The 24,847-nt window shown below is 41.7% G+C and overlaps 1 protein-coding gene across 6 annotated transcripts in view; it reads right to left on the reverse strand.

The window, feature by feature from the left end:
• The window catches only part of ITSN1 (intersectin 1), a 242,598-nt gene that overhangs the window by 137,359 nt on the left and 80,392 nt on the right, over nt 1-24,847 (reverse strand). For all 6 annotated transcript variants that reach the window (XM_069548934.1, XM_069548931.1, XM_069548932.1 and 3 more), the window contains exons 5-8: nt 17,372-17,532; nt 7,630-7,809; nt 5,798-5,894; nt 2,204-2,304 (exon numbers count right to left, since the gene is read on the reverse strand). In XM_069548934.1, coding sequence (XP_069405035.1) covers nt 2,204-2,304; nt 5,798-5,894; nt 7,630-7,809; nt 17,372-17,532 — 539 coding nt within the window. The remainder of the gene's footprint in view (nt 1-2,203; nt 2,305-5,797; nt 5,895-7,629; nt 7,810-17,371; nt 17,533-24,847) is intronic.

Here is a 24,847-nt window from a genome sequence, read left to right on the forward strand (position 1 = left end):
GGCTGGAGGAAGCACAAGCTGGAATCAAGACTGCTGGGAGAAATATCAATAACCTCAGATATGCAGATGACACCACCCTTATGGCAGAAAGCGAAGAACTAAAGAGCCACTTGATGAAACTGAAAGAGGAGAGAAAGTTCGCTTAAGGTGCAACGTTCAGAAAAGTAAGATCACGGCATCCAGTCCTATCACTTCATGGGAAATAGATGGGGAACAGTGGCAGACTTTATTTTGGGGGCTCCAAAATCACTACAGATGGTGACTGCAGACATGAAATTAAAAGACACTCCTTGGAAGGAAAGTTATGACCAACCTAGATAGCATATTAAAAAGCAGAGACGTTACTTTGTCAACAAAGGTCTGGCTAGTTGAGGCTATGGTTTTTCCGGTAGTCATGTATGGATGTGAGAGTTGGACTATAAAGAAAGCTGAGTACCAAAGAATTGATGCTTTTGAACTGTGGTGTTGGAGAAGACTCCTGAGAGTTCCTTGGACTACAAGGAGATCCAACCAGTTCATGCTAAAGGAGATCAGTCCTGAGTGTTCGTTGGAAAGACTGATGCTGAAGCTGAAACTGCAATACTTTGGCCACCTGATGCAAACAGCTGACTCATTGGAAAAGACCCCGATGCCGAGAAAGATTGAAGGTGGAAGGAGAAGGAGATAACAGAGGATGAGATGGTTGGATGGCATCACTGACTCAATGGACATAAGTTTGGGTAAATTCTGGGAGTTGGTGATGGACAGGGAGGCCTGGCGTGGGCACTCCATGGGGTCGCAAAGAGTCAGACATGACTGAGCACTGAACTGACTGATGCAGATGACACCACCCATAGGGCAGAAAGTGAAGAGAAACTAAAGAGTCTCTCGATGAAGGTCAAAGAGGAGAGAGAAAAAGCTGGCTTAAAACTCAACAGTGAAAAAACTCAGATCATAGCATCTGGTCCCATCACTTCAAAGCAAATAGGTGAGGAAATAATGGCTACAGTGACAGATTTTATTTTCTTGGGTTCCAAAATCACTGTGGACAGTAACTGCAGTCATGAAATTAAAAGACGCTTGCTCCTTGGAAGAAAAACTATGACAAACCTAGACTGTGTATTAAAAAGCAGAAACATCACTTTGTCGACAAAGGTTCATATAGTCCAAGCTGTGGTTTCTCCAGTAGTCATGTATAGATGTGAGAGTTGGACCATGAAGAAGGCCTACTGCCGAAGAATTGATGCTTTCAAATTGTGGTGCTGGAGAAGACTCTTGAGAGTTCACTGGACAGCAAGGAGATAAAACCAGACAATTCTAAAAGAAACCAACCCGAATATTCACTGGAAGTACTGATGCTGAAGTTGAAGCTCCAATACTTTGGCCACCTGATGCAAAGAGCTGACTCACTGGAAAAGACCCTGATGCTTGGATAGACTGTGGGCAGAAAAAGGAGGCGACAGAGGATGAGATGATTGGATGGAATCACCGACTCATGAAGATCAGTCTGAGCAGACTCCAAGAGAGAGGAAAGGACAGGGAAGCCTGGAGCACTGCAGACCATGGGGTCACAAAGAGCTGGACATGACTGAGCTACTAAACAACAACAACCCCTTATTAGAAAGATTTCTGGATAGCATCATAAAATCCTTTGAGTCTTTCTGATGTAGACAACAGAACCTTTTTTTAAATTCACAGAGAGCATGTAACTTAACTCTGACCTTTTATACATGAAGAAATAAGATCCAAGTAGGTAAACTGACCTCCAGCTGGTAAGTGGCAAGGCCAGGTTCCAAACTCCCCATTCATTCCCCTTTCACCCTGCCCCTGCAGGCATCACTGATTCTTTGAGAAGGCAGTTTCAAGTTGACCTCCAAAGCGGGACTTCAGAAGGTGAACCAGGTTTTGTTCACAGCAGTGTTCCTTTGCTAGTGCTTTGATTTGCACACTAGTGGCATTTGGGGTGCTGGAGATCCTTGGTCTAGGTTCTATTTACCAAGAAGCAAAAGCCTGAGGCAGTGGAGAATGAAGTAACTATGGCCTTATCAGTTGATGAGAACTTATCAATCAGTCGATGAGATAAAAGGAACAATGAAAACACTGTTTAGAAAGAAGTACAGGTAAATAGAGCAAAGTCTGGAAAATCTTTGGCCCAATATCTAGAAACAATTTATATTTAGAACAGAGACCATATTTCACTAAATTAATTCTTATGTGTAAATACCTGTTAGGTGTCCACTCATGGTTTTGTCATGACTATTGAAGAGCTGTCTGTATTTCAGCCTGGATGACTGAGGAACAGCCCACTCAGCTGCAGGAGGGACACTGTGGGAGGAAAGATAGGAAACGAGGGTGAACAGCAAGGACCTGCACATTCCAGTTCTTTAAAAAGCAAGAACTTCCTAGAAAACTAGCTTTAACATTTTATTCCCTTTCTAATCACTATTTCAGAATTTTCCATCATGATTTTTTTCATTTCTTAAGGTTACAACCCTTTCTCTGCATACAGATAAGCTCATTATTTTCAGCTTCCTATTACTTTGAGTAAACAGGACAGATCAAGTGGCTGGTTCAAGTTATACATACAATTAAACTAATTTAAAGGTTCTACAAAAGGATGGAAAATCTCCTCGGAACTGAGGTGATCACAGTAACATCCAGTCTTCTTTTGGTTTAAAAAGCCATGTGGACAGCAAACAAAAGCAATTGCCTTTAAAGGTATTAATTTTTTAAAAATGTTTAACAGTCTTACATCAAAATACATGATGGATTTCTTAATGAAGGGAAGTTATTTCATTCTAAGAATTTACATGCCCACACGTGGAGTTTCCGAGACAGAAGAGAACACTTCTAGGCAGCGCAGAAAGGAAGGGAAGGAGTTCTGCTTCTGATTGCGACCCAGGGCTGGTCTTTCCTGCCAATGTGTAGCGCCCCTGACCTCAGGAAACCCCTTACCAGCAGCCAGCTCGGGTGTAGATCTCCCTGGTGATCAGTTCCTTAGTATCACACTGGTTGTACCCACAGTTTGTTAAGAGCCCGCTGTTTATATAGGGCAATTTAAACATGATGATTGAGCTGACAGTAAAAAAAAATGGCATTCCACTTCCAGGACAGATTACAACTAATGCCCCATGCATTAGTGCAATGTCCTTTCATTTCAACAAAAATATCTATTTCTCACATGTTAAAGTGAATTTTTAATCCTCATTTATGTACTTTATCTGTGTCCCTATTCTTACTACGTACACTGCTTAAAGCACAGAAACTGCTCCCAAACACTTGAAAAGTACTTATAAAAATTTACCGTTTCAAGTTTTACATATTTCTCCATAAAATCATTTACCGAGGTCTATTCTGCTGTGCCTATTTCTGCAACAAATCTCTCATTTTAACCTAATATTTTGCAGATTCAACTCTTCCCGATTTGTCAAGAAGCCAATTATCTCTCCCCGCCACCCCAGGGATGTAGGATATAAAACACAAAGTGCCCAAGACTACACTTATCAAATCATAGTTTTCTGCCAAATTTCTGAGAATGTAAACAGGCCTAAAAAGGCATTATCCAAAAAGTTAGATCCCACATCACACAAACTTTCTAGAAACTTAAGATACTGAAGGAAACTATTAAAAAAAAAAAAAAAAAAAAACACCTCAAACAGAGCATTTATAACCAAGCAGGATGCTGTAGGGTCTTCCTCAGACAGACCTCTCCCCTCATGTTCTCTGCCTCTCTCTTTTTACCCTCTGCCTGTCTCTTGTTTGTAGAAAAGCTGTGGTCTACCAGGCCTCACTTGAGTCATAGAAGTCTGGCTCAAGAACTAATGATTGAAAGGATGTGAACATGTAGTTACAAAAGTCGCAGTTGGGCCAGGAGAACTGGTAACAATTTAAGCAGCCGATGTGCCATATGGCAGTCATAGAATCCTTAGTTCCTCCCTGACCAAGTGAAGTCGCTCAGTCGTATCCAACTCTTTGTGACCCTATGGACTGTGGCCTACCACGCTCCTCCATCCATGGGATTTTCCAGGCAAGAGTACTGGAGTGGATTGCCATTTCCTTCTCCAGAGGACCTTCCCGACCCAGGGATCGAACCCAGGTGTTCTGCGTTGTGGGCAGACGCTTTACCGTCAGGGTCTGAGGCACATTCCTGAATTGTTTCATAGATGCTAAAACTCCACCAAAGGGAAGCTGGAAGCTAAGGATTGATAACATCACCCCCTGTTGCTGTTGCTGCTGTTCAGTTGCTAAGTGGTGTCTGACTCTGCGACTCCATGGACTGCAGCACATCAAGCTCCCTTGTCCTTCACTAGCTCCCCAGGTTTGCTCAGATTCATGTCTGTTGAGTCAGTGATGCTATCCAACAACCTCATCCTCTGCCACTCCTTTCTCCTTTTGCCCTCAATCTTTCCCAGCATCAGGGTCTTTTCCAATGTGTGGCTCTTCGCATCAGGTGGCCAAAATATCTGAGCTTCAGCTTTGGCATCAACCCCTGCGGCATTGCCCTGGTACCTCACCATCAATTAGAGAGGTGTGCAGAAGCTGATCAAACACTCTGTGACTCCCTTCCTTCACCTAGCCTTTAAAAATGCTCCCTTGTTAGGAGTTTGGGGTTTCTGAGCATTAGCTTCCCCAGACTCCTTAGCTGACGCCTTACAATCTATATTTGACAATTAACCAAAGTTACTAGGGCAAATTTTAAGAACATTTGCCTTAAAGTCAGAAAGACCTCAGTTTAGCTGTTGGCCCTATAACTTATGAGTTACCTTGAGCAAGTCACTTACTCTCTGAGCCTCCTCATTCATAACACAGAGAAAATCATAGTCATCTTCTGGAGAAGATGGTGAGCATTAAAAGGGTTACTGTGCATAAAGCATTTGACAGTGCTTTGCAGCTTATGGATTTTCTATATATTAATTTTTTAAAGGTAATGAATTTGAGTTATATTCAACACACTCCTCTCTTTAAAGATGAAACATGACTTGATTCACTTAGGAAAGATTCATAAAGAGGACTGAAACAAGAAAAGACGCAATCATGTTCCTCTACATCTTCTCATTTGAAAAGTTTTGAGACAGCTTATCAAGAGACTTAACTTTTCATTTTAGCGCAGCATTATGCAAGGGGAAAATATCGGTAAAATAAAAATATAAAAGATAATGGGAACCAAGACTGGCCAAAATACAAGGCAGCAGGTCACATAAGCTTTACCAAAATCGAGCCACATATCCAGTTAATAAGAGCTCTTCACTAACTTGAGTAACTCACTTCATAAAAACCGGTCTTCTACTAACAATCCACACAGGCTTCATAAGACTATCTGAGATAAAATTAGAGCCAGTTTTGACTCTAAGTTTCATATCAAATATTTTATACATAAACTTTTTTATTTTGCAGCGTGAGGCGCTTCAGTGGCTGTGGCATACGGGCTTAGGTGACCCGAGGCCTGTGGGATTGAACCACTGTCCCTTTCACTGGCAGGGGATTCCTTAACCACTGAACCACCAAGCGAGCCCCGACACAGAAACTTCCAAATGACTGACACGAAATAGCTAACCACAGACTACTACATATTTATCATCCTCATGAAAAAAAAAAACAAACTAAATTTTTTAAGGAAAAGTAGTGTTTCTGATTCTGTCATTGCTACAACAAACAAATAATAAAATCTATAACATTATCCAGAATTAAGACAAATATTAGCATGCTACAAAATAAAAGAAGATAAGTAAAGAACACGTAGCTGATTCATTTTCAAATTTATGAGTCAATTGGACAACAGTTTCAACCAAACCACCCATTTGAAAACAAGCAAACTTACCTGGCCACATCAAATGATTGTGCCTTCTGTAATTTTGTGTTTAACTGCGATCCTGGGCCAGATCTACTAAAGGAAGAACTCTTTGGCAATGTGGCAGCTGTAAAAATAAATAAATGTTGAATAATTTTAATTCTACAAAAATAAGAAGTTTCCCTTTTACAAAAATTAAAATGCACAGTCATCAAAATTTTGAGTCATCAAATAATTTCTAAGGCAGAAATTATTTCTCCCTTCTGACCATTCTAGACTCAAAAGCAGTCATTCCCTCCTTGCTTCCTGCCCTCTAGCCAAAAATGTTTTATTTCTTCCTTCATAAAACCACCTTACTAGGGAGTAATGTTTACATCCACAAAGTTGGGCTCTTCATTAAACATTCAGTATCACATTTTATAGTATCTGCTCCTACAGCTGAAGAAGCAATAGCTTAAAGAGATAGCTGGCATATTTGTAACTGTACTGAGACAGCTGAAGCATCAGTTCCAGAATCAGAGCTCAGAAGTCACAGACCTGTCTCAGCCAGAGGACACAGGATGCCAGGGAAGGCCAGCTTCTGTGTCTGAGTCTCATTCAGGCTATGTGTCAGGAGAAAAACTCCTTAACCAGCATTTCTCCCAACCTGGCCTACAGCCTTGCAACAATCGCCATTTGACACAAAAGAAAACAAGACACGGGGCGTGGATTCACTGCTACCGCTGGAAAAATAATCGCAAGCACTTTTTCAGCTGCCATCTCACCTACAGTCACGGGCACCTATGAAAGACAAGCTGCCTGTGACAAGAACATCTTAAAAACAAAAGGTCCGTTTAGATTCTAGGACTATAACACAGAGACAAGCCCTGACAGATGTAATAAATCCAGGGGTGTAGGCAGACTCACATATTAGGCTCAAACCCACAATGTCCATCATGACTGAATGTACTCAGACTTATCTAAGTCCCTAAAAAATAAAACAAGAAAAAAATTTCCATATTGATATGAACCCACTCAGATTTGTTAGACTAAGGCTATCTACATCTACACTTATGCTTTTCTCTGTTGTCACTGTTTAGTTGCTAAGTCATGTCCAACTCTCTTGCGAGTCCATGACGTTTAGATCACCAAGCTCCTCTGTCTGTGGGATTTTCCAGGCAAGAACACTGGAGTGGGTTGCCATTTCCTCCTCCAGAGAATCTTCCTGACCCAGGGGTCACACTTGAGTCTCCTATGGGCAGGTGGACTCTTTACCACTAAGCCACCTTTTCTTTAAAGGGAAGAAAGACTTTGAATAAAGTCTCAAAATGAAATTAGCTAAGCCAGACACTTTGTAATCCTTTGTTCAGTTAAGCAAGCATTGAATACTATAACCTTAATATAGTCATTCATCAGATTTCCTTCCCCTCTATGCCTGATTCATTATACCTCTTCAAAAAAAAAGCAAATGTTCTTTTTTATCTCCCACATAATTCTACTCCTAAGGGATTGGCTTGTTTATTAGCAGTTTATGGCAGCCAAAGGAAAGTAGTAAGTGATACATGGAACTAAAAAGTGCTCAAATGCTGTTCAAACTTGAGCTGCTCTCATTAAGCCCTTGAAAGGGAATTATGCTCTTGGTTTTAGCTGTTGACTTCACCTTTGTGCACAATGGCAGCCAAGAGTACATAATTTCATGCCCTCTCTCTAGACTAGCTCTTCCCTAAAATGAGACATTAAATGAAAAAAAAAAAAAAAAGATGATTTCTTCTGGAATAAAATACTATGTAAATATAACCCAAGTGTGAAAACAGAAGACTTAATAAGAATGACGAGTAAAATACATATAGAACTTCAGCCTGTGGCTTTAGCAGGTCACATACCAGGATGAGCAAATGCAGGCAGAGGCTGTATGACTGGGGGCGCCCCGTTAGCCAGGGGGGGCACCCCTGCTGCAGGAACAGATGATACTAGCGGGGGAGACATCCCGACCACGGGAATGGAACCCATTGGCACAGGAGCAACAGCGGTCAGCGGTGGCATGCTGGCAATACCTCCCATACCTATGAAGGGAAAATCCCAACAAAATTCACACAGAACCACATTTCAACATTCAACAATAATTAACCCAGGAATGCATGGAGAGGAAAACCCGTTTCCAGTCATAATATACTCCCATTTAAAATCTGAATTTAGATTAATCCTTTTGAAAAGTATTAAACATTGTCAATGATCAGACGGAAAGAGCTCAAGACCTCGGCTTAAAGAGAGATCTACTGGCCAACGTTCACCAATAATAACCACAGTGGCCTGAAAGCCACCAAAGAGAAATCAACTCATAAATTCACAATGAAGTACTTTTTGTAAAAAATCCTAATTGGTCACCACAGGAAATCAAAAGGCAGAAAATAAACACTTAACCCACCTTCCCTTTACATACTGAACCTCAGAGGAATCAAACATTTGATGAGAAAGTTTCTGTTTATAAAAGTATTCTAACAACAAAAATGATAGAACTAAAACTAAATGTCTCTTTTTCTTTTTTCTATCCTAACTTGTGATATTGTGACATTATAAGAAATATAGATCTGATCTTTGGCCCCAGGTCCTTATTCTTGACAGAGCTCTGACGTGCATGTGTAGTTGCTCAGTTGTTCGACTCTGTGACCCCATGGACTGTAGCCCACCAGGCTCCTCTGTCCATGGGATTCTCCAGGAAAGAATACTGGAGTGGGTTGCCATTTTCTTCTCCAGGGGATCTTCCCAACCCAGGAGTCAAACTGGCATCTCCTACACTGCAGGCGAATTCTTTACCGCTGAGCCATCAGGGAGGCCAGAAGAACTCCTAAACTCCTTTTAATATCCTGACTGATAGGAACATCTTGTGCCAAAATATCTGGTCTTAGTCTCTGGTTCATGACACAAGAGCTTTTAAGATCCTTGGAATCTCTGGAGTGGGAAGACTGTCATCTTGTGTTTGATGGGGAGAATAGACGGGGGAAAGTGAGCTAATCAAAGGCTGATGATTTCATCAATGAAGCCTCTGTTATGAAATTCCCATAACAACTCCTACACGATGGACCTCATTTCTGTACTGTAGTGGTTATCACATTCGCCTCACAACTCCTACACAACAAGGTCTGGAGAACTTCCAGGCTGGTGGACACTTCCAGGTCCTGGACAACAGAAGCTCCTGCACTCAGCGCCCTTTGGGACCTCGCCCTACACACCTCTCCATCCTCCTGTTCATCTGCACCCTTTACAATATCCTTTATAGAAAACCAGCAAATGCAAATACAAGCTTCCCAAAGTTTTGGGAGCTATTCTAGCAAATTAAAAAAGCGGGAGAAGGGTTTGCAGGAGCCTCTGATTCGAGTCCATCCTAAAGGAAATCAGTCCTGAATAGTCATTGGAAGGACTGATGCTGACGCTGGAGCTCCAATACTTTGGCCACCTGATGTGAAGAGCTGACTCACTGGAAAAGATCCTGATGCTGGGAAAGACTGAGGGCAAGAGGAGAAGGGGGTGACAGAGGAAGAGATGGCTGGATGGCATCATTGACTCAATGGACATGAGTTTGAGCAAACTCTGGGAGATGGTGAAGGACAAGGAAGCCTGGCGTGCTGCTATCCAAGGGGTCACAAAGAGCCGGACATGAGTTGGCGACCAAACAACAACTCTGTAGTCTTGACTCTGTAGCCAAGTCAGACAGTACTGGGGCCCAGTACTTGTGACTCAGATCTACGTGAGGTCAGTCTTGTGGGACTGAACCCTTAAGCCTGTGGAATCTGACACTAACGACCAGAGTGAGCGTCAGAATTGAATTTAATTATAAGATATAAAGTCAGTGTCCGCAGAGTTAGAAAGTTGGTTGGTGTGGTTTTTCTGGATACAAAATTCTCGGCCGATTCCTTCCTTGAGAATCTTAAATATGTCACTCCATTTCCTTCTGGCAGGATGAAAAGTCAGAAGATGTTCTAATTCTCTTTCTTGTTAGCCGTGTACTTTCTTTTTGCTTGTGCCCAAGTGATTTTTTGTTTTACCAGAATGGATCTTAGTTTTGATCCTCTCCAGGACAATATTCCTAGGCACGTGCTGTATTTGTTCAAATTTAGTTTCAAACCCGCCATGTCAGGAAAGCTGTCTTGAACTAGCTTTTCTCATTTCCCTTCCCTTGCTCTGGTTTTCTTCTTCAGAGGCCCCAACTAAGCAGCTAGTCAGTTCTCTTCGCCTTTGTCATTTGGCACTTGTTCTCAAATTCTTTTTGTCTCTTTTTGTCTCCTTTTAATGCCTGAAACTGTCCTCTTTTTTGCTTTCTGTTTCTCTTCAGTCTCTCTCGTGCTGCCTCTAGTTCACTCTTCATTTCTGAAACAACTTTTTCTTTTACGTCTCATTCTTTCCAGAGTGGTCACCTGATTTCTGGAGTTTTAAAAAATTCCGATCGATGCCAGTCGTTCATGACTCGCACCATTTTCTTAGCTTCTCTCGGCTTGTTCTGAGATAGTCGGTCACTGGTGTGCAGTCACTGTCCACGAGGGTGCTGCACGTCTCTCCGTCCTCTCCTCTCTAATAATAACTGTGTGTGGGATCTGACCCCGCCTGATGCTGCCTGTTGCTCCTTTTGATGTGTGAGCCTGGCTTCCTGGGAAGGTTCAGTCTCCTCCCCCACGTAGGTCTGGACCTTCTCATCCTCCTGTCTCTGCAACCCTGCCCTGTTTAATCTTGATTCCACTCCCAGTCATTCCTCCTTGGTATGGGATCCAGTCATCAAAGGCAGCCTTGTGGGTCAGTTTGAAGACTCCATAGGGACCAGATCTTGCAAGTCTTCTAATCCAGGTACACCCTCATCATCATTGTCTTAACAACATGATTTGTCCATTTCAGTTACCTACTCAGCTTTTAAATTGCCCCTCTTACCAAGTGACGGCCTCTTCTGAATGAATGGCATTTTCTGGATACCTCTAAACAAACACATCCCCCAGAGGCAAGGTTTTAGATGCCATCTCTCTTGACGGTGCTAAGTTTCAATTCATGAAATTTTCCACACTCTCCTCAACCACTGAGTTTTCCCCTTGACTCTAAAATCATGGTAGCCTTTCCAACCATCAACACGCTATCCTTTAGCTGACAGGCTCCACCTCACGGTTAAACTTTCTGCCCTCCCAGGCCTCCAGCAGGCTCCTGTCCCTACCACTCCAAGGAAACTGCCCATCAAAGTGAAAGTGAAAGCGTAAGTTGCTCAGTAGTGCCCGATTCTTTGCAACCCCATGGACTATAGCCGGTCAGGCTCCTCTGTCCATGGGATTCTCCAGGCAAGAATACCAGAGTGGGTTGCCATTCCTTTCTCCAGGGGATCTTCCTGACCCAGGGGTTGAACCCAGGTCTCCAGCATTGCAGGGAGATTCTTTACTGTCTGAGCCACTAGGGATGCCCAAGATCAGGCCCAAACCCATCTTATCAAATGTCAAATCCAATCACTCTCACGTCCTATTCTTACTCAGTCCCTCAGAAGCAACTCTTCCCTGGTAGCTCAGCTGGTAAAGAATCCACTTGCAATACAGGGGACCCTGGTTAGATTACTGGGTTAGGAAGATCCCCTGGAGAAGGGATAGGCTACCCACTCCAGTATTCTTGGGCTTCCCTGGTGGTTCAGATGGTAAAGAATCTGCCTGCAATGTGAAAGAGCTGGGTTCAGTTCCTGGGTTGGGGAGATCCCCTGGAGGAGGGCATGGCAACCCACTCCAGTATTCTTGCCTGGAGAATCCCCATTGACAAAGGAGCCTGGCAGGCTACAGTCCGTGGGGTCACAAAGAGTCAGACACGACTGAGTGACTAAGCATAGCACAGAAACAACTCAAACATGGAGCACTGCCTCCTTGAAACAAGGTGTGATCTTAAGTGTTCTGCCTACTCTAGCTACACTCTGTCAACCTAAATAAAGAGGGACACTGAATCACCAGAAGTTGAGCTTATGCAGGAATAGCAGAAGAATTGCAATTCTGATGTCTTTCTTTGTTTTCTCTCTCTTGATGGGAGGCATGTGGGATCTTAGTTCCCCAACCACGGATCAAACCTGTGCCCCCTGCACTGGAAGTGCTGAGTCTTAACCACTGGACCAGGAGGGAAGTCCCAAGGATTGCAATTCTAGACATACCAACTGTAGTAAGCTACAAGTGAGTCCTTTGAGGGTCTGGGGTGGGTTGGATTTATGGGTAAGGATCATAAAGACGGGGGAATTCAGTTAGAATCCAAGCAGCAGGCTCACTGGCTTGAGGAAGAGGAGAGCCTCTTGGTGGAGGTCCATCAGTCTCAGTTTCAGTTTTCTCTAAATGCCTGATCCGTAGCACCTCTGTTCTTAAGTTTCATTTTCCTGTGGATTCATGCATGAGATTCTCCACTGCATATATCCTCTGGTTCCATTTAAGATTGATATCCTCTCACAACTTTCTCTCTAGGATCCTGTATCCAGTCCCAGGGCTTTCAATGCCATCCCAACTAAAACTCACCAGAGCTGAGAATCCCTCCTGCGTTGCAGACACACAGATTTACCTGGCTCCCTAGTATCTCGACTTCGAAATCATCAAGGCCCTTCAAACCTAATATGGTCAAAATCTGATTTACTTTTCCTCCACAATACAGGATATGATGAAACTAATTCTAAGCTATTTTCCACATTATCACTGGCCAGATCTAAATTACCATAATCTCTTGCCTATGGAAAAAGCCTCCTTACTGATGTCCCCGATTTTACGCTTGTCCCCTGTAATCCAGTCTTCAGATAACACAAATGACAAAACAACAACAGAAAACCCACCCAAAACACCAAAACCATCTTCAGATGACATAGATTATATTTTTCTAAATGTCTATCAGCCATTTACACCCTGTTCAAAAGCTTTCAACTGAACTTACTTAGAAAAAAATGCTAGCTCTTTAGTGGTTTCAGAGGTAAAGAATCTGCCTGCAATGTGGGAGCCCTGGGTTCGATCCCTGTGTCAGGAAGATTCCCTGGAGGAGGAAATGGCAACCGACTCCAGTATTCTTGCCTGGAGAACCCCATGGACAGAGAAGCCTGGCACGCTGCAGTCCATGGGCCTGCAAAGAACTGGACATGACTAAGCGACTTTCAGTTCACTTAATAGTTTTATTAGGTCCCAAACCACCTGGCTCCTACTTTATCTCCCCGACCTGAAGCCCTAAGGACATCAGGTGCAAGTCTCTCATTATTGTTCCTCTGACACACCAAGCTTTGCCTTAGGACCCGTTGTTTTTGCCAGGAGAGTTCTCTCCAAGCTATGACTAACCTAGACGACATACTAAAAACCAGAGACATTACTATGCCTACAAAGGTCCATCTAGTCAAAGCTATGGTTTTTCCAGTAGTCACGTATGGATGTGAGAGTTGGACTATAAAAAAGGCTGAGTGCCAAAGAACTGAGCCTTCGAACTGTGGTGCTGGAGAAGACTCTCGAGAATCCCTTGGACTGCAAGGAGATCAAACCTGAGTATTCACTAGAAGGACTGATGCTGAGGCTGAAGCTCTAATACTTTGGCCACCTGATGCAAACAGCCAACTCACTGGAAAAGACTGATGTTGGGAAAGATTGAAGGCATGAGGAGAAAGAGATGACAGAGGATAAGATGGTTGGAGGGCGTCACTGACTCAATGGACATGAGTTTGAGCAGGCTCCGGGAGATGCTGCAGTCCACGGAGTCACGAAGAGTCAGATACAACTGAGCGCCTGAGCGACAGCCACCTGGTCCTCTCTGCGCCTCTCATGAGTGCGTGAGCGCCGAGTCTCCACTCTTTCCAACCCTGTGGACTGTAGCCTGCCAGGCTCCTTGTTCATGGGATGCTCCAGGCAGGAATACTGAAATGGGTTGCCATGCCCTCCCCCAGGGGATCCCGACCCAGGGATGGAACGCAGGCGAGTTCTTTACCACTACTGCCACTTGGGAAGCCCTGGGTCTCTGTCTTTCACAGAACTATTTGTCTACTTGCTTCTTCCCCTAACTTGCCAACAAGTTCCACAGTAACTGGAGTCATGATGTCTTACTCACCACCCCCTTCCCAGCAACTAGGACACACAGTCAGGGCTTAAAGATATGGATTGGTTTGACCCAATTAAACTGTGGACTCTGGCAAAAAAAACAGAAACAATCACAACAACCTCTCCCTGAAATAGTTGAGTCCAGAGTCAAAGAAGAATGATGGTGTGTGCAAATACACTGAAGGGAGAAGGTGCGAGGCATACTCACCGCAGAACGTCCTGGAATACGCTGGGCACCCTTAAGCAAATCACAGTATCACTGCACCCCATTTTCCTCTTCTTAACAAAAGGACTATTCAACCTCTAGCCAGCCTAAATTCCATGGTGCATTAACATTTACATTAACCTTGGGAGAGTGATGAAGCCCCATGTCACTCTGATGATGTGGTGATAATGAAGGTGGGAAGAGAGAAGGAAAAGAGGAAACCAAAGGCTTTGAGGAAAACTGAGTTTAAAGAGGCTCTGCCTCCCTTTCAGAAACATGAAAGAAAGCGTTACTCGTGAGTCGGGTGTGACTCTTTGCAACCCCTGGACTGTAACCCTCCAGGCTCCATGGGATTCTCCAAGCAAGAATACTGGAGTGGGTAGCCATTCCCTTCTCCAGAGAATCTTCCCAACCCAGGGACTGAACCTGGGTCTCCCACCCTGCAGGCAGACTCTTTATCGTCTGAGTCACCAGGGAGCCCCTTTGGAACGTGCTTAGGTGTTCAACTTCTTGGCCTCTCGGTTCTCTCCTTTGTGTAAGAGGATCAACAATCCATTGCACACTTTCAGTGTTACTGTTGTGACCAAAAAAGATGCTACATGTGAGGACAGACCACAGGGCTAGAATACCCATGGTCAGACAAAGTCTCATACTAATTAGAAAATACCGATAATAGTAATAAGTTATGTTTTCAAGTAGCCAGAAGAATCATAAGAAAAAAATTACTTTGGCCAAGGCAAGATTTTTGAGTAAACTTGGGCAAAAGTGGGGATTGGGACCGTGTACTTTTAACTTCTCTTTATCATCTGTTATTCCCTCACGATTAATCCTCTGGAAAAGACTTTACTGAGAAGGTCGATGTGACGAGAATGATGGGAGGAAAGGCAGTGGAGAAGCCAAGGGGAAGAGCTAAGGTCTGAATGGCAGGAGGGCAGTTAAGAAATCCCAGTTTCCCAGGGACCTCCCTTGGGGTTCAGTGGCTAATTAGACTCCAGCGTTTCCACTGCAAGGGGCATGGGTTTGATCCCTGGTCCGGGAACTAAGACTCTATATACTATGAGGCATTTAAAATATATTAAGTTAAAAAAAAATCCTGCATATGTATACCTGTGGCTGATTCATGTTGATGTTTGGCAGAAACCAACAATATTCTGTAAAGCAATTATCCTTTCAATTAAAAAAAAAAATCCTGGCTTCCCTTAGAGGCTGGGCAGGTTACTTAAGTGACTGTAAAACCCTTTGTACAATGATGGCACTGCTCCTGAAAATAAATCAGCAATATCCCTAGAGCTGAAATTCCTACAGCAGAATGGAATAAGAGAAGACATATTATATGTCAGAGGAAGAATTACTGACACCTGGGTTTGAGGGAAAAAGAGGAAATGGGATGCCTGTGGTTATCTGACCCTTTCTCCACACCAAGGTTTCTTCTTGCAGCCTCAGAAGGGAGGCCAAAAGCAAACCAAACACCTTGTAGTTGTTTTAGCTACAAGCACCGTCAGGCATTCGGAGCAACCGCCCCTTTGGAATGAGCCGGTTAACCGAGGGCTCAGAACTGGGAATACATGGTGGAAGATAGCCAGGGAGAGCGCTGGCCCCTTGGAGCAGCCCCCAGCACTGCTCGCCTCTGCCCTTCCACCCCTGGCTCTCATGTGACTTTGAGTTGCTCCTCCTCCTCCTGGATCACTGTCCTATTTGCCTAACCTAAAACCTGGACCTTTCCCCTTAACCTACCCAGGCTTGTGGCACAAACTCACCAAAAGAAAGGCGATGCATAGTGTGCTTTTAATAGTGACCCTCTTAAGTACACCATTTATTTATCTCAGCTTATCATTAATTGTGGGCTTCCCAGGTGGCTCAGTGGTGAAGAACCCGCCTGCAGATACAGAGACACAGGAGATGTGGGTTCGATCCTTGGGTTGGGAAGATCCCTTGGAAGAGGAGATTGCAAACCACTCCAGTATTCTTGCATGCAAAATCCCATGGACAGAGGAGCCTTGTGGATTACAGTCCACGGGGTTGCAAAGAGTCAGACACAACTGAGAGTCTGAGCCCACACACCCATGGTGAACTGTATCGGGGACAACCTGAATAACTATGACTGCCCCTCCCTAACCTCCTTCCCTTTACCACCTGTCATTAGGTATATTAGGATGAAGGGAGAGAGGGTAACTCTATCCACCATGTTTCTGTTTTGTTTAAACTGTCTAAGAACTTTCCTAAGAATCACATGTTGGATCTTATTACCATAATCTTTAAATCAACCTAAATAATTAAAGCCTAAGGTGAGAACAGAGAAGAAATCAGAACTGTTGGGGACTTCCCTCATGATATAGCAGTTAAGACTCTGCTAGCTTCCACTTCCTTGGTGGCTCAACTGGTAAAGAATCTCCCTACAATGCGGGAAATCTGGGTTTGATCCCTGGGTTGGGAAGATTCCCTGGAGCAAGGCATAGCAACCCAGGCCAGAATTCTTGCTTAGAGAATCCCCATGGACAGAGGAGCCTGGCAGTCCATGGGGTCAAAAGGCCGAAGTGACTAAGCACAGCACAGTACAGCTTCCACTTCAGGGGGCACAGGTTCGATCCCTGGTCAGGGAACTCAGATCCGACATGCCACACAATAAGGTTCAAAAAAAGGAAAAAGAAAAAGAAAGCAGAATTGACTGTGATCTTAGTCAACTAATTATCATTTAATTGCCTTTTTTTTCTTTTTTTCTTTTTTTTGGCCATATCATAGGGCATGTGGTATCTACTTCCCTGACCAAGAATCAAACCCATGCTTTCTGCATTGGAAGCTTGAAGTCTTAACCACTGGACTGCCAGGAACATGCCTACCAATTAATGTTTAAGAAAAAGTCTGACTAAAAGACAGCATTTTATGGAATTATGTTTTAAATCGGGATAATAACTTCCCCCCACCCCCAGCTGTGGCATTTTCTGCTAAGAAGTAACACAATGTAACCAAGTGCCTCAACTATTATTAAAAAAATACGTTTCTCTTGATACTGTAAACAAAAGGACCACAAGGAAACAAAATGATGCTCTAGAAAACAAAAACCCAAAGGGAAGTATGTGAAGATGTGAAGCAGGGTCAAGCATCCAACAGGGGCAGGAAAAAGATGGAAGATGCAACAGACACTGCAAGTTTATTCCTTTTTCCGTGACAATCTGCACCTTTGCTTTCATTTATTTCTTTTTTTTTTTCGCTTTCTCCCCTTCCAGCATTATCTTTGTGCACAGGGCCATCATTTTTCAGACTGAATGTCTCCTAGAATTTCAGTGCTACAAACTGAGACGGCAGGGAGAGGGAAATATTTATTTTAAAAACATACGATGAAATAGAGAAACTGATTCCTTTTAGACTCACCAAACGCTGGTGCACTAGAAATAGCAACTGGTTGCTGTTTCATGACAGGGGGAAGTGCAGAGGGGAGCTGATATCCTTGGAGCTTCAGCTTGATGAGTTTCATAGCAATGGAAAACTCCACTTGATCCATCCTTCCATCATTATTCATATCAGCGAGCGCCCTGCAGAACAACAGCATGGGCTCAGAATGACTGTGACCTTAAAAGAACCTTTCCCAAACCAACAGTCCCACCCACACAAAAACTAAAGAGTCAGCTCCCTTGGTCCCAGAGAAAACAAAACAAAACTTGTTTACCAAGCTGCAGGGAAAAACTGAATAGGTTTTACATAACTACGAATTATGTTTTACTGTGTCAGTCTTTACTTATATGCATGTATTATTTATATGATACACAAGGTAATTTTCAGTCTGAATGTCAGGACATATACTATGGACACCAAATGGAGCCTGTTTTTGGAGCGATGAAAATGTTCTCAATTGGATAGTGGTGATAGTTACACAACTCTGAACAGACTAAAAAACCACTGAACCATACATTTTAAAACTGTGAATTTTGTTATATAAATTATGTGACAATAAAGCTATTATGGGGGAAACAAAGGTATTGGGAAACAAGAGTTTATTTCTAGATCCTTGATTAGGTTGCATCAACTCATCTGTGGGGTTCTACAAACCTCACCATGGGGATGAGACATGCTATGCTCTACTATAATGTAATACTGGCTTACTTTTAAAGCTGTGAAAATTAATTAAATGAGCTTACAAACACACTTACTATCTGAAAGCGGTGTTCAAACATAAATGGTCGAGCACAACTTTCAATAAGCTGTTTATAAAGTTTCTCAACGAAGAGTAACCAAACAGAAGAACAGAGTTTGGACTTGCAACCGGAAACTACATTTTGGCAAACTGAAACTACATGCGACTTAACCTCTTCTGCACAAAAAACGGTCCTTCGGATTTCATTTGTTGAAGTCTAGATATCAAAGGCCTAAAGATTTATTTTTTTAAACCTGTCTTAACAAAATTTTTATTTGAAACTTCAAATGTTAAGACCTGTTACTCCAGTTAAAATGCTTAATCCTTAGCCGTCTTTTAAATGAGCCACAGACTGTGTCCACAAAAGAAAACTACGTTACGTAGAAAATAATCCTACAAGGCTGGAGTTAATGCAAAGTAGTAAAACATGAGGCACAGAAAAAAGTGTCATAAAAAGATTACAAACCTTTAAAAATGTTAAAAATTCTAAAAATCAACACTGTCTCTCGGCAAAATTTCTAAAGGAAACACTATGGCCACAGGAACCATCCTTCTGCCTCAGATAGTAGCTCCCCTGCCAGCAATGAGCCCTCCAGCAAACCACACCATGGAACCTGAATTTCTCTCACTGCTAGCGGGCTTCAGCATTGCTCGCCATGTTTCTTGAGCACTTGGACTCACGCTTCTATGAATTGCTCATTCACATCCTTTGCCAAGTTTTCTGATGGACTGCACGTCTTTTCCCTGTCAGTTTAAAAGAGCCCATTGTGCATTACATATCAACTGTTTATCTGTCAGTTGCTGAAAGAATTTTTTAAACTTTGTCCATTTTGTGTAGTTCTTCAGCATACAGAAATTCTACATTTTTATACATGCAAAATATTTCTTTGATCACATAGCTTTCTTTTCTGAGACTGTATTACTTTATTACATTTCAACCTTTAAACTGACAGTAATTGCATATATGTGTGGTATGTTACCTCAGGGTTCAGTCAGATTTCCATCAAATAGATGGATACTTAACTTTCCCAGCAATATTTAGGAACCAATCCATTCTTTTCTTGCTGAAGCAGAAAAATATTTTTGTGGTTTATTAAATGTTTATATGAAATTAGATCTATTTCTGGATTATCTACTCTGAATAATTTCCAGGTCAACGTGACAATAATCTGATTGCACTGACTCCAGTATCTGGCAAAGCTTATTTAAAAAAAACACTTGTTGTGTTGATGTTTGGCAGAAACCAACACAAACCTTTCAATTAAAAAAATAAATTAATTTAAAAAAAAAACTTGTTGGATGAACCTAGAGACTGTCATACTGAGTGAAGTAAGTCAGAAAGACGAATATCACATGACATTATTTCTATGTGGAATCTTAAAAAAAGAAAAAAGAGTAAAATGAACTTATTTACAAAACAGAAACAGAGTTACAGATGTAGAAACAAACTTATGGTTACCAGGGGGTAAGGCGGGGAGACATAAACTGGAAGACTGGGGCTGACACACACACACTACTGCATATAAAGCAGATAACGAATAAGCACCTACAGCAGAGCACAGGGAGCTCTGCACAATACCTTGTAACGGCCTACATGGGAAAAGAATCCAAAACAGAGCAGATACATGTGCATGAATAACTGATTCACTGCACTATATAGCAGGAACCAACACAACATCGTAAATCCCAAGAAAAATGTTTTTAAAAACTTGCTTGGCTACTCAGACATTTCTTTTTCCCTATGAACTTTAAGATAGTTTACCTGTTCTACAAACAACTCTCTTGAAATCCAAGATGAAACTGCATTAGATATATTAATTTTTATAGAACTGACATATTTATGATAGTTTGTCTAAAGAAAACAGTACATTCAGTTCTCTTAATGTTAAAAAGATTACATCACTTTCTCCATATAAGTAATTACTATTCTCGTTAAATGGGGGTCTTAGGAATTTTATCATTTCTGTCACTCAAATGGAACATGTTCCTTATTTCCATATTTAGATGCTTATTTCAAGCACAGAGAACAATTTTGCTTTTAATAATCATTTCTGCTGGCTGATCAATCTTACCAAACTTCTGTGAAACTTACACAATCACCTAACCAGCCAAAGAGTTAGCTTTCCTTTCCTAGTTATACCATTCCTCTCTCTCACTGTTCTTACTCTCTCCATCACATTACTGAGTGAGCATTCCAGCTTAGTTATGAGTTTAAGTTAAATGGCTGTAGTGTTTCACTGTTTAGTATAATATTTGGTACTGATTTTTAGAAAGTAATCTGACATATTTAAGCGGTTCCCTTTTCTACAAGAAATGCTTGCTATACATTTTATCAAATGTCTAATCAGCATCTGATGACCTGATCACACACATCTTCTTTTTCCTTTTATCTGCTGATATAATATGGGTTTCCCTGGTGGTTTAGACGATAAAGAATCAGACTGCAATTCAGGAGACCTGGGTTCAATCCTTGGGTCTGGAAGATCTCCTGGAGAAGGGAATGGCTACCCACTTCAGTATTCTTGCCTGGAGAATTCCATGGACAGAGGAACCTGGCAGGGTACAGTCCATGGGATCAAAAAGAGCTGGACATGACTGAGCGAAATAATGTTGAGGGAATTCCTTGACCTTAAACTAATCCTGGCATAAACTAAAGTTGGTCATAGTTTTTGTACATCATAAAATTCCATTTGCTAAGATTTTGTTTTCATTTTTCTGTGTCTATGATCATAATTGAGATTAGTCTCTGGTTGCTTTATTTTTAGTCCGTTTTTCAGGTTTCATAAAGTAAGTTAAATGAATAAAATGAAATGGTGTGCTTTCTTTTACCAATTTTTCTTTTTTGGGGGACACTGTGCAGCATTTGGGATCACAGTTCCCTGACCAGGGATCGAACCTGTTGCCCCACCCCACAGTACAAGCATGGAGTCTTAACCCCTAGACAGCCACAGAAGTCCCTTGAATATTTTTAAAAAGGTATTCAGGTATTTCAAATGGTTTTCACGGATATAATAAAGGTTCCAAACGATCAATACTGACGTGCATACTTTCCAAAAAAAAAAAAAAAAGAAACCCGGCACATAGATTCCTACTTTCTATTCCCCACACTACTGCTCCCAAAACACATTTTCTAGAGAGAAACAAAAATATCTAGTGTGGGATAATGAGTGGGTTAGGGGAAAAAGACTTTCTAGTAATGACATAATTAGCAAAAGCCTCGATGGGAGAGGAGAGGAAACAAGTAATGCTCAGGTTCTAAACATTCATTAAAATCCCAAAACATTTCTAACAATTTTGTGTGAATTTTTTTTAAAACTTCTTCTGCTCAACTAACATAACATAGCTGTTGGGATTCCTTGGTAGTAAAAATTCAAAGGTCTTTTTAGAATTATAGCAGTTACTTCTACAAAGCTCAACTCTCTCCAATCCCTCCTAAGACACTGGAAAAGAGTCAGAATTCTATTTCTCAAATTTTCTCTGCAAAAAATTATTTCAGCTCTGCTATCCACTTCATCTCGTGTGTGTGTGTGTGTGTATGCTCGATCACTTAGTCTGACTCTTTGTGACCCCATGGACTGTAGCCTGCCAGACTCCTCTCTCTCTCTGTCCATGGAATTCTCTGGGCAAGAATGCTGGAGTGGGTTGCCATGCCCTCCTCCAGGGGACCTTCCTGTACCAGGGATCAAACCCATATCTCCTGCACTGGCAGGTGGATTCTTTACCACTGAGCCACCTGGGAAGCCTACTTTATGTATTTATAGTTATTTCTCAGTTTACTCAGTTCTAATAATCACCCCAGAAGACTAACTCAAAGTCTGAGAATCCTGAAATTAAATTCACACAACTTCCAAAGTTAAAAAAACTATGATAAAAATATTTTTAATAAAAAGTAAGTGAAACAATATTTATGACTCTTGAATACATTCTGATCTTAAACATGATGTTTAGTCTGATATTAAAATCTATATATAACAACAGGCATGGTGGAGATGAGAAAAGGTTCACAAGTATACTTAATACTAAGGGTAAGTTTTTTGTTCAATTTGTACAAATAAACCAAACATTGCTCTTATATCCTATGGGAAAAAGTGCTTCAACTCCAAGCGTAGGAAAATCTGGCAACACCTGCAGAACTACATATGGATTTACTCTTTGATGCAGCAACTCACTCCTATGAATATACCCTAAAGGGACACCTCCAACAACACAAAAACATGCTTTAGCTCATTCTTCACTGTATTATTTGTAACTGTAAAATATTAGAAATAACCCAAATGCAGAAAACATAGGAAACTGGTTGAATAAACTATGGTATACCATTCACAATAAGTATTACATAACTGTAAAAAGAAAATAAAGATTTCTATGCAATGATATGAGTGATTTCTAGGATATGCTGTTAAGTGAGAAAAGGAAAGAACAAAAGAACATTTATAGGAGGTTACTTTCAAAGTAAAAGGAAGAGGAAATAATTTAAATTCACATACATATTAGGGACACGTTTTTTCCCCACAGAAATAAACAACAAAATGATAAGAAGCTTTTGGAACCTTGTTAATGTGTTACATATTCAAAACATAAAATTAAGTCTGCAAAGATGAGAGCAGATCCCTGAACTGGATAAAAACTAAACCAAATAAAACTGGGGTCGGCCAGGGGTGGATAAACAAGGAGATTGGGACTGACATATACATACTACCATATATAAAACAGATAACTAATACAGAAATGGTATGGACCTAACAGAAGCAGAAGATATTAAGAAGAGGTGGCAAGAATACACAGAAGAACTGTACAAAAAGAGATCTTCACGACCCAGATAATCACGATGGTGTGATCACTAACCTAGAGCCAGACATCCTGGAATGTGAAGTCAAGTGGGCCTTAGAAAGCATCACTACGAACCAAGCTAGTGGAGGTGATGGAATTCCAGTTGAGCTATTTCAAATTCTGAAAGATGATGCTGTGAAAGTGCTGCACTCAATATGCCAGCAAATTTGGAAAACTCAGCAGTGGCCACAGGACTGGAAAAGGTCAGTTTTCATTCCAATTCCAAAGAAAGGCAATGCCAAAGAATGCTCAAACTACCGCACAATTGCACTCATCTCACATGCTAGTAAAGTAATGCTCAAAATTCTCCAAGCCAGGCTTCAGCAATACATGAACTGTGAATTTCCAGATGTTCAGGCTGGAGTTAGAAAAGGCAGAGGAACCAAAGATCAAATTGCCAACATCCACTGGATCATGGAAAAAGCAAGAGAGTTCCAGAAAAATATCTATTTCTGCTTTAATGACTATGCCAAAGCCTTTGACGGTGTGGATCACAATAAACTGTGGAAAATTCTGAAAGAGATGGGAATACCAGACCACCTGAGTATGCAGGTCAGGAAGCAACAGTTAGAACAGGACATGGAACAACAGACAGGTTCCAAATAGGAAAAGGAGTACATCAAGGCTGTATATTGTCACCCTGCTTATTTAACTTCTATGCAGAGTACATCATGAGAAACGCTGGACTGGAAGAAACACAAGCTGGAATCAAGATTGCCAGGAGAAATATCAATCACCTCAGATATGCAGATGACACCATCCTTATGGCAGAAAGTGAAGAGGAACTAAAAAGCCTCTTGATGAAAGTGAAAGTGGAGAGTGAAAAAGTTGGCTTAAAGCTCAACATTCAGAAAATGAAGATCATGGCATCTGGTCCCATCACTTCATGGCAAATAGATGGGGAAACAGTGGAAACAGTGTCAGACTTTATTTTTGGGGGCTCCAAAATCACTGCAGATGGTGACTGCAGCCATGAAATTAAAAGACGCTTACTCCTTGGAAGAAAAGTTATGACAAACCTAGATAGTATATTCAAAAGCAGAGACATTACTTTGCCGACTAAGGTCTGTCTAGTCAAGGCTATGGTTTTTCCAGTGGTCATGTATGGATGTGAGAGTTGGACTGTGAAGAAGGCTGAGCACTGAAGAATTGATGCTTTTGAACTGTGGTGTTGGAGAAGACTCTTGAGTCCCTTGGACTGCAAGGAGATCCAACCAGTCCATTCTGAAGGAGATCAGCCCTGGGATTTCTTTGGAAGGAATGATGCTAAACCTGAAACTCCAGTACTTTGGCCACCTCATGGGAAGAGTTGACTCATTGGAAAAGACTCTGATGCTGGGAGGGATCGGGGACAGGAGGAGAAGGGGACGACAGAGGATGAGATGGCTGGATGGCATCACGGACTCGATGGATGTGAGTCTGAGTGAACTCCGGGAGTTGGTGATGGACAGGGAGGCCTGGTGTGCTGCGATCCATGGGGTCGCAGAGAGTCAGACACGACTGAGCGACTGAACTGAACTGAACAAGGACCTGCTGAGTAGCACAGAGAACTCTACTCCATACTCTCTAATGACCTATATGGGAATTGAATCTTAAAAAAAGAGTGGATGTATGTTTATATATTAACTGATTCACTTTGCTGTATAGCAGAAACTAATACAACACTGTAAATCAACTATATTTCAATAAAAATTAATTAAAAACAAAATGACAACAATAACAAAGAAAAACACAAATAAACCTAGTAGTATTTTGAATGAGTAAATGTCCACATAGGAAAAAAACTTATTCAAGTAACTTTTGAACACAGCACTTCATATATCCTCAGTCTGTAAACAAAAGAACTATGAGGTAACCTTGAATGCCACTGAATAGGTTGGGGTTTG

Source organism: Ovis canadensis, chromosome 1 (genome assembly GCF_042477335.2).
Source record: "Ovis canadensis isolate MfBH-ARS-UI-01 breed Bighorn chromosome 1, ARS-UI_OviCan_v2, whole genome shotgun sequence".
NCBI classification, from domain to species: Eukaryota; Metazoa; Chordata; class Mammalia; order Artiodactyla; family Bovidae; genus Ovis; species Ovis canadensis.